Source organism: Girardinichthys multiradiatus, chromosome 19, assembly GCF_021462225.1.
Source record: "Girardinichthys multiradiatus isolate DD_20200921_A chromosome 19, DD_fGirMul_XY1, whole genome shotgun sequence".
In the NCBI taxonomy this organism is placed as follows: Eukaryota; Metazoa; Chordata; class Actinopteri; order Cyprinodontiformes; family Goodeidae; genus Girardinichthys; species Girardinichthys multiradiatus.
In genome coordinates, this window is record NC_061811.1 from 32,187,313 (window position 1) to 32,197,102 (window position 9,790).

A 9,790-nucleotide genomic window follows, 5' to 3' on the forward strand; every position below is an offset into this window, starting at 1 on the left:
TAAACTGCTCATAGTTAAATGGAGCTTTGCAGTCACACAAACTCTTCAAGTTTCGTAAGCATAACAGTAATGGAACATGTAGTTAATCCTAGCTCAGACAACATCGTTAACAGCACATTTAATCCAATTATCTCCTAAAGTTTTTATACGGTCACACGTCTGTTGAAAAATAAAATGTTGGCTGGCATTTCAGTGTGACGTCTGGCCACAAAACCCAGCAGCTTTATTAGATCTTATGTACTGGAATCTTTGTGTCCAATATTAGATTAAACATAGGAACCTTAAACCTTTAATGAAAACCTAATCCATAAAGTTTATAGGAGAGGTGACATCAGCTAACGCCTGAAGGTTAATGGCAAGCTGAGGTCGAATGTTTGCAACATGCCCAGCGTTAACAACCAAGCAACAGATGTGCAGGTTAGAGAAACCGGTCATTGCCGAAAATTTAATCAGTGAACGTTCACGTGCAATGAATTACTGTAAACTGAAACACAGTGTTGGGAAATTACAAAAATTGGGGGAGGAAAGTGGAGCCAGCTTTCACAAATTATATCATTACCTGTAACAAATGCTGCTAATGAAAATACTTCGAGTTAGAGAGAAAAAAAAGGAAAAAGGCAAGTAAATACATTTCCTTGCAAATGAATCCATACCAACCGAACCTTTTCACATTTTTCACAGTGCAAAAACAGACTTTAGTACATTTTACTGGGATTTGATGTGATAGACCAACACAAAGTAGTGCATAATTGTGAAGTGGAATGACATGGTTTTCAACCTAAAAATGTGAAGAGTTTGGCATGGATTTTTATATTCAGACCCCCTGAGACAACATTAAGACCACGTTTTACAGCTGCAAGTCTTTTGGGATGTATTTACCTCTTCGAACATTGGAAGACTGATGTTTTTGCCCATTCTCATAGCTAAATTTCCAAGTCTTGAATTGGATTTTCAATTGAATTTAGATCTGGACTTTGACTGGGCCATTCTAACACACAAATATGCATTAATCTAAAACATTCCATAGCAGCCCTGACTATATCTTTAGGTTTTTTTTTATTTTTATGATTTTCCTGTATTTAGCTCCAATCATCTTCTCATGAAATCTGATCAGCTTCCATCTGTGCAGAAAAGTATCCCTGCATCATGAGGCTGCCACTACCACATCTCACAATGGGTATAGCGTGTTCAGGGTGATGTGCAGTGTTACTTTTCCACAACACATAGTGCTTTGATTGTTGGCTAAAATAAAATAGTTCAAGTTTGATCTCTAGTGGCCAGAGCACCGTCTTCTACGTTTGCTGTGTCTCATACATGGCTGGGGGCAAACTGTGGATGGGATTTTTTATGGCTTTTCTCCTGCTACTCTTCCATAAGGAGCAGACACAATGCCTTGAAAAAGTATTCACCCTCCTTGGTCTTTTCATGTTTAGCTGCCTCACAACCTGGAATTAAAATGGATTGTTTGAAAGTTTGAACCGTTGTGAAACAAACCACAAATAGGACAAACTAACAGAAAACTTAACATAAGAGCATGCATAACTGTTCCCTCCCCCTAAAGTCAGTACTTTGTAGAGCCACTGTTTGCTGCAATGACAGTTGCAAGTCGCTTTGGGTAAGGCTCTGAGCTTGCCACATCTTGCCACTGGGATTTTCACCAATGTCGTAGGGCAAAACCACTCCTGCTCCTTTGTGTTAAAGGATTTTTGCTTGTAAACAGCGATCTTCAAGTCTAACAGATTCTCAATTGGTTTGAGGTCTGGACTTTGACTAGGCCACTCCAACATGTTTAAATGTTTCTTCTTAAACCACTTGAGTGTTGCAGTATGCTTCTGGTCATTGTTTTGCTAGAAGGTGAACATCCATCCCAGTCTCAAATCACGGGCTGACTGACACAGATGTTGGTCAAGAACATCCCTGTATTTAGCACCATCCATCTTTCCCTAAATTGAACCATTTTCACAGTCCCAACCGCTGAAAAACATCCCCGCAGCATGATGCTGCCACCACCAATGATAAGGGTTACGTTATTGGTGTGAAGGGATGTGTTGGGTTTGTGCCAGACATAGCATTTTCCGTGGTGGCTGAAAAGTTTTATTTTAGTCTCATCTGACCAGAGCACCTTCCTCCAGAGCACCAGAACTTTTTATTCTTTTTTTATATGTATTTTTCTCATTTCACTTCACCAACTTAGACTATTTTGTGCAGATCATGCTGGAATATAAAAAAATAGCGCAAGGCACTATATATGTCCATGACAAACAGTTGTTATGTCAACAGTATCCCTAATAAGCTTTGGATTTCTGACAGTCCTCCAGAATTACCACATGCCTCTTGGCTGCTTCTCTAATTAATGCTCCCTTGCCCTTTCAGTAGAGGATTAATCCTGTCTGGTAGGTAGATAAGTATGTTTGCAGTTGTGCCATACTCGTTCCATTTTTGAACGATGGATGGAACAATACTCCAAGAAATGTTCAAAGAAAAACTTCTCCACAACTTTATTGCTGATCTGCCTGCTGTGCTCCTTGGTCTTCACAATGCAGTATGATTGATAATGTCCTCTAAAAATCCTTTGAGGCAGAACAGGTGGATTTGTACTAAGATCACAAAATGACTACTTAATTTCTAAAGACAAAAGGTTTCACTGTAGTTTATCTATGGGTGTCACAGTCAAGAAAGCTAAATACATGTGCACAGAACACTTTTATTTGATTTGATTAGACTTTTATTTGCAAAACATTTTCAAACCATGTGTCCTGTTATTTCACTTCACAATTATGCACTATGTTGAGGTATATCACATAAAATCCTTTTAAAAGATGTTGAAGTTTGTGGTTGTAACATCAGAAAATGTGAAAATATTTTGCACTCTTACAAGGGTCAATATGCTGGAAGAAAAGATGACAGAATCTATTTAAATCCACAAAGAAATCAACGAATCAATTATGACAGAGAAAGAGACACCCAGCAGGCCTCCTGTCTGTACCACCCCGATCTTGCTGAAGAGCAGGACAGAGCTGGCAGCAGGCAGGCGTCAGGTCATATTACAAAACAAACAGCAGGGACATCTCAGTTTGGTGACAGGCCAACGACCCCACTGACAAAATCAGCAATTACAAAAGAGGGAGCTTCACTTTCAGGTCAAAGAACGATCTGATTAGAATTGATGTCTGATTGCCAGAGTACGGCATGTGCCCGGAAAGTCTGCTGGAGGGATGAAGAGCTGAATATCGAAAAGTATTGCTGCATGCATCCTCCGATTCACCACCACAAACTTCGCTTATGTATTCACACACTAATGCAGAGCACATGTCCCCCTTTTCATACACAAGGTGAGGGGACTTACGGAGGACTGCATGGGTAGCTGTAACAGAAGGAACACAGTGTGGCTGCTGCATTGGTTTTATTGATTCTACAGAGTTTGAATTATTTTTCTGCAACTAGCCACTGTTAGAAGAGTAAACTAGGATGGAGACGCTGTGTATACCTGTTCTACCTTAGCTTTGGAGATAGTAAGAAACAACTATGTTTGTATTTATTATTCTGAATCTGGGATGAGATAAGCAGATGGGTATTTTATTACAAGATTACTCTCAGTTTCTTGATACAGCTGTAAACGATACTTGTATCTCTTTACAGCTAATGCAGCATAATGTCTGCTGCCAGATAGACAACATAGTCTAATCCAAGCTAGCAGAACATCAGCCAGAATCCAAGGTAAGAGCATGCTCTTTGACTGGATCTGGGGCTGCAAACAGGAGGTTGCCGAACCTGCGACAACAGTTTCAACATATAGAATGGCTTATTTTAACTTCTGAACCCTGATCTGTCATTGATAATCCTTTATTGAAACACTATACTGTACTAGGTGGCTCATCGTCTCATGTCTCTTTCTGAAATCTGCTGTTTTTCAATCCATTGTGGAGGCCGGGAAAGTTCCAGTGGCACCACTAAGGGGAGGGCCAGGTGGGCAATAGCCACCCCATAAATATTCTAGCCTCACATTTTAGATGAAAAGTATTTTTTATGAATTTCTGAGAGGAATGGACAAACTTAATGAGTCGCAACAATTATTTATTAATTCATATGACAATGCTTTCATTTTTATGTCCTTTAATAGTGCCCTTTTTCAATGTCTTCTACTCACCCCTGGCTCAGCCCCTTAAATGATCCCAGGATCTCCTATTAATGTTGCGTTCCACTGTTTCTGACGTTGGACCTTGAATCTGAAATGACGCCATGTCATAGTTTAGCGCGCTCTGGGACTAAGTCTTAAGACTAGTGAGATTTGCTATTTTTTGTGGTGCTAACTAGGATTAGCAATCCAAGATAATAACAGTGTATTTCTTGGCATGTTATGCATTTAAACACCAAATTAACATGTTGACAAATAGAGGTCATATAGCACTGTTGGGGACACCTGTTTTATGGGTTAAAAGCTGTTAGAAGTGCTCATGAACACTTTATACCTTCAACATTGGCAACATTTCACGTGTGGCAGCCATATTGGATATTGAACCCCGATAACAATTCAGAGGGCACATCTTTTGCAATTCTAAATGGGAACTTAGAAAGTCAAGTACAAAGAGAACACATCTTTAGGTCAAAAATGAGCAGAATAACAGTATTTTAAAATCAGGATCAATAAATTCTGTATCGGCTAAAAAAAGCAGGTACATAGTAAATAGTTGGTGGCAACAACTTTTACAGTGCAAGGAGCCATTTTTGGTCTCACACTTGCTAAATAAAACCTGTCTAAAGACAAAACTGACATGATCATTTAGAAGAAAGTTAATGTATCAGGTTTTATAAATATCTAAATAAAAATCTCTTTTTCTTGAAGGAAATGAAAAGTCTGAGTTCTGGTTTTCTGTTTTAGAGCAAAGAAAAGCTTTTGCTTCCATATTTAAAGAGAAATGAAGAATGTTTTTGTTTAATTGTATCATTATTTGGAGCTACCCTGAAGGGCCCATTTCTACAATCTCAGCCACTAAAAATCAACATCAGGTGTGGGCACCAAGGGCAGTTTGGCTCTTGCATGCGAGCTGCTTGGACTTCATGTACAAGCACTCGCCCTTGTTCATATTATTTTTAGCTCAGATGAAGGTTCACATTCCACCCATAGGGCTTTTTCATCAAAGAGGCTCTTAACTGGGTTGGTGCTAGAGCCTGTTATTACTGGTTCTGTAAAACAACCAATTTGCTGTTCTACCACCCAAGAGCCAAGAGGAAGTCGCATCATTATAAACGTCTTGATTATTTATTGTTTGATCCTCCCCTATTTTAGTCTGTTTTGTTAAGAGCCTAACTACAATATACCTGCAAAAAAAATTCACGCACTACCATCCGAAAAAGAGAAAATATCCAGTGAGCAGCTGTTTTGTGGTCACAAATGCCTTGTTGATGCCAGAGGTCAGAGGAGAATGTCCACACTGGTTCGAGCTGATAGAAAGGCAACAGTAACTCAAATAACCACTCGTTACAACCAAGGCAAGCATCTCTGAACGCACAACACGTTGAGCCTTGAGGCGGATGGGCTACAGCAGCAGAAGACCACACCGGGTGCCACTCCTGTCAGCTAAGAACAGGAAACTGAGGCTCCAATTCACACAGGCTCACCAAAATTGGACAATAGAAGATTGGAAAAACGTTGCCTGGTCTGATGAGTCTCAATTTCTGCTGCGACATTCAGATGATAGGGTCAGAATATGGCATCAACTGCATGAAAGCATGGATCCATCCTGCCTTGTATCAACTTGTATCATCAGGCTAGTGGTGGTGGTGTAATGGTGTGGGGGATATTTTCTTGGCACACGTTGGGCCCCTTAGTACCAATTGAGCATCGTGTCAACGCCACAGCCTACCTGAGTATTGTTGCTGACCACGTCCATCCCTTAATGACCACAATGTACCCATCTCCTGATGGTTATTTCCAGCAGGATAACGCGCCATGTCATAAAGCATGAATCATCTCAGACTGGTTTCTTGAACATGACAATGAGTTCACTGGACACAAATGGCCTCCACAGTCACCAGATCTCAATCCAGTAGAGCACCTTTGGGATGTGGTGGAACAGGAGATTCGCATCATGGATGTGCAGCCGACAAATCTGCAGCATCTGTGTGATGCTATCATGTCAATATGGACCAAACTCTCTGAGGAATGTTTCCAGTACCTTGTTGAATCTATGCCACGAAGGATTAAGGCAGTTCTGAAGGCAAAAGGGGTTCCAACCCGGTACTAGCAAGGTGTACCTAATAAAGTGGCCGGTGAGTGTATATATATGTTAAAATACCACAACCCCACGTGTGAAGAGACCCATAGGATACTAGTGGGCGGGTACAGATGACAAAATTCATGTCAGACAGACTTTGTGATTGAAAGGACACTAGAGCAGTCCTCTCAATCACAAAATTAGCATGCAAAAAGCATGGAAAGTGAAATATAATATCCTACCAAATATTGCATCTAATTAGTCTTTTGTGATTATGATATTGTGCAGTGATATTGCATGACGATTGTGATTCGATTTATGGTACAGCCTTGCAGCATACGGAAATAAACTCATGAAATTCTGTTCCCGCATTTGGTTTTAGTGTGCCACCTCACGATTATTAGTGGCCCCCATCTGGCTGCCCCGAGTAAAATTTTCTGGAGTCGCCCCTGGAAAGTTCTCAGGGCTATTTGTTTACTAGTCGTTTGCGCATGACGCACAAGACTTAAGAGAAAGCTTCTTAGGGGAGACGGTCCATGAGGTTTCTTTATAGGCTCCGGGATGGGGGTTAACATGGAGAAACCGGGCCGAGAAGGCTGCAGATTGCGCTGAGCAGCCTGTGGAATAAAGGCATGCCTGCACAGGAGGGGGACGGTGTTCCTGCGCTACATACATCAGCTGAACATATTCCTGGTGAGACACCCAGCTGAGCAGCACCATCATTCTAAGTTTTCACACACATGCACATCAACATGCAGCACACACTCTCTTGCGACCCGTCGTCTCCAGCCACAGCACCATTCTCTTTTTAATCTTTTTTTTTTTTTTTTTTTTTTTTTTTTTTTTTTTTTAGAAATTTGTCTCAGAACCGTGTCCACTTACAATCAGCGGGATGGTCCTGTCGTCCCGGTGGATCTCCAACCGACCGGGGACCAGCTTCTGCCCGTGGCCCCTGCCGCGAGTCTGCGACGCGGACGACGACGGCGTTGATGCGGGTTTGTTGTCCTGCCACAGGTAATAAAACGTGCCGAGGATCCAGGCGACGGTCAGAATGGCGATGGCGTTGGCCCGTATCCTGCGCATGGTGAGCCCATAAGGAGGGCACCGGAGGCGAGCCCGGCTGGTTCAGGTCCGTCCGCGGGCAGAAGGTGCAGCCGCCCCTGCCGTTGATGGGTTGAACCTGCAGAGCAGACAGACAGCCTCTGCCTCTATCGTTCCTGTCGGAGAGCTGTCTCTCTGCTGGGATTTGCGCACTGACTGAGTGCACGGTCCTAGCGCCGAGCTATATCACCCCCCTTCCCCTCCTCCCCCCCTGTAAACACGCAACCCTATCTCGCACACTCGGTTATTATGCAGCCACTGGTTACAATAAAGGAGAGGACGTTTTTCAACAGGGGGAAAGAAGAAATCATGAAGACAAACTCTCTAATTGGTTCTTTCTCATCCGTGCATTGACACTCTGCTTTTGTTTTCGCTCCACAATGAAACCAAGGCGGTTATAATAACATGAACATCCCCTCTTCCCCTTGAAAAGGCTCCTGGCGTATCATGCAAAGCATTTACAGGTGATACATTACTGGGTCCCTGTTCTGTGCCCCAGTTAAATTCTCCATCAAATTTCAACAAAATGTTATAGTTATTGAACCAAAAATATCCAAACGACTGTAACAAATGCAGAGCCATGCTCAACAGCACACTGGCATTATAAAGCCAGTTTTGTTTAATATGCCCTATAAAGGTTCAGAGCATTTAAGAAATGCAGCATGTACAATTCCAAACTTGGAAGTCTGGCCAAAATAGGTGTTTTACCTCTAAATGGAAAGATGATTTTACAAAATGATCATGCTTTATTGAAGAAGATATGAATCATGGGAATTAGATCATAAAATCACTGGGAACACAACAGACTGTTTTTTGTCGCATAAGCATTCCCTTATATATTTCCATGTTTAGATTTTCCATGTGTTTGGATCACATAGCTAATGTAGCTAAAACCACCAGAGTAAATGTTTGCATACAAAAAATATGAATACGACTAACACAGCATATCTTGAACACATACACACACCGTGGAACATGGTGTTGCCACCATCTTGCCGGTGACATACGATTAAATTATTTTCCACATTCTACATAAAATGCATTAAATGCACTCTTTGATTTTCTGCTTCAAAAAGATATATGAGTGGACGTTTTATTTCAAACACCTGTTTTTTCTGAGGTAAATAAATGCTTTTTCAATGTCGAGTAAATGTTGTTCTATTGAGTTCTTCAAAGCTCACAAAACGGTTTCAAACGTTCTGTTGGTTCGAATCACTCCGTCCATCTAGGTCATTGTGTCCTTGGGCAAGACACTTTACCTGCCTTACCTGCAGACGGTGGTCAGAGGGCCCGGTGGCGTCGATTGTATGGCAGCCCCACCTTTGTCAGTCTGCCCCAGGGCAGCTGCAGCTACAATGTAGCTTACCACTGTCAGTGAGTGAATTTGTGTATGAATGGGTTGATAACTGATTGTAGTGTAAAGCGCTTTGGAGTTGTCGGACTTGATAAAGCACTACCAGTGCAAGCCATAACCAGTGGTGTGGAACAGAGTCCAGAAAAAAAAGCCTTCTCTGCCCTACCATCACAAGTGCAAATTCGGGTGCAACTGTGGTTTTGTTTCTTAATATAAGAGGTGTTCTAACATTTTTAATGGCAGATAAATTAATTTAGTTTTTATCACCAGCGTTGCCAATTAATGTGGCTGGCAATGTATACCGTGTATACTGGGCTGCACCAACTTCACTATCCGCCCAATCACTTTCAAAGACAAGCCTTCTTCAAGAAAAAAATTAATAAAATTATTCCCTTTCAAGGGATTAACAATGTCAGTTTTAACTACACATTTCATTTGATCTACAGAAATATTTTCAACTTGCCAGTTCCACAATTTTTATCTAAATTATTTTAAATTATTCTGTTTTCAGAAATAAACACTAAATGATCTGAATAAGCAAGGTAAAAATTGCCACAACCTTACGGTAACAAACTGTTAATCCAGCATTCAGAATATAAATATAATCTGCACTACTTCAGTGGATGTGTTACTAAGCATTATGCTGCTGGTGCATCTTAAAATATGCATTTTAATTATCAGCTTCCACCTCAAACACGGTAACTGAAATAATGAGAAAGAGAAGAGTTTGCTGTTGAGATAACATTAATCTCCTTCCGTTTATTTTGAATTGCAAGAGATGACCTCAGAATAAATATGAAGGGTATAAAAAAACATTTGACTTCATTAGACTGAAAAGACCCCCTTCTCAAAATTTCTCCCCACCTTTAAATGTGGACCAGCTCACCAGTAAAGAAAACAAAAGAAACCTAATAACACCCTGGGTATATAACAGAACCAAAGCAGCTGCAGTTTCCCTCTCTGCAACAAGAAACATGCAAACAGCTAACAGTATGAGCTCATCCCACCCCAGCTAAGAGCAAACCACTGTGTTAGAAACATCCCCACAGCTGGGCCCACCACCACAGCATCACAGGTCAGGAAGGCCACGTTTTCATCATCACAAGCATAAGTGAGAAGA

General features: G+C 41.3%; 1 protein-coding gene across 1 annotated transcript in view; it reads right to left on the bottom strand.

The window, feature by feature from the left end:
- The window catches only part of galnt16 (UDP-N-acetyl-alpha-D-galactosamine:polypeptide N-acetylgalactosaminyltransferase 16), a 63,993-nt gene extending 55,637 nt beyond the window's left edge, over window positions 1–8,356 (bottom strand). The window contains exon 1 of the mRNA XM_047345129.1: window positions 7,098–8,356. Coding sequence (XP_047201085.1) covers window positions 7,098–7,298 — 201 coding nt within the window. The 5' untranslated portion in view covers window positions 7,299–8,356. The remainder of the gene's footprint in view (window positions 1–7,097) is intronic.
- Between the last annotated feature and the right edge of the window lie 1,434 nt (window positions 8,357–9,790).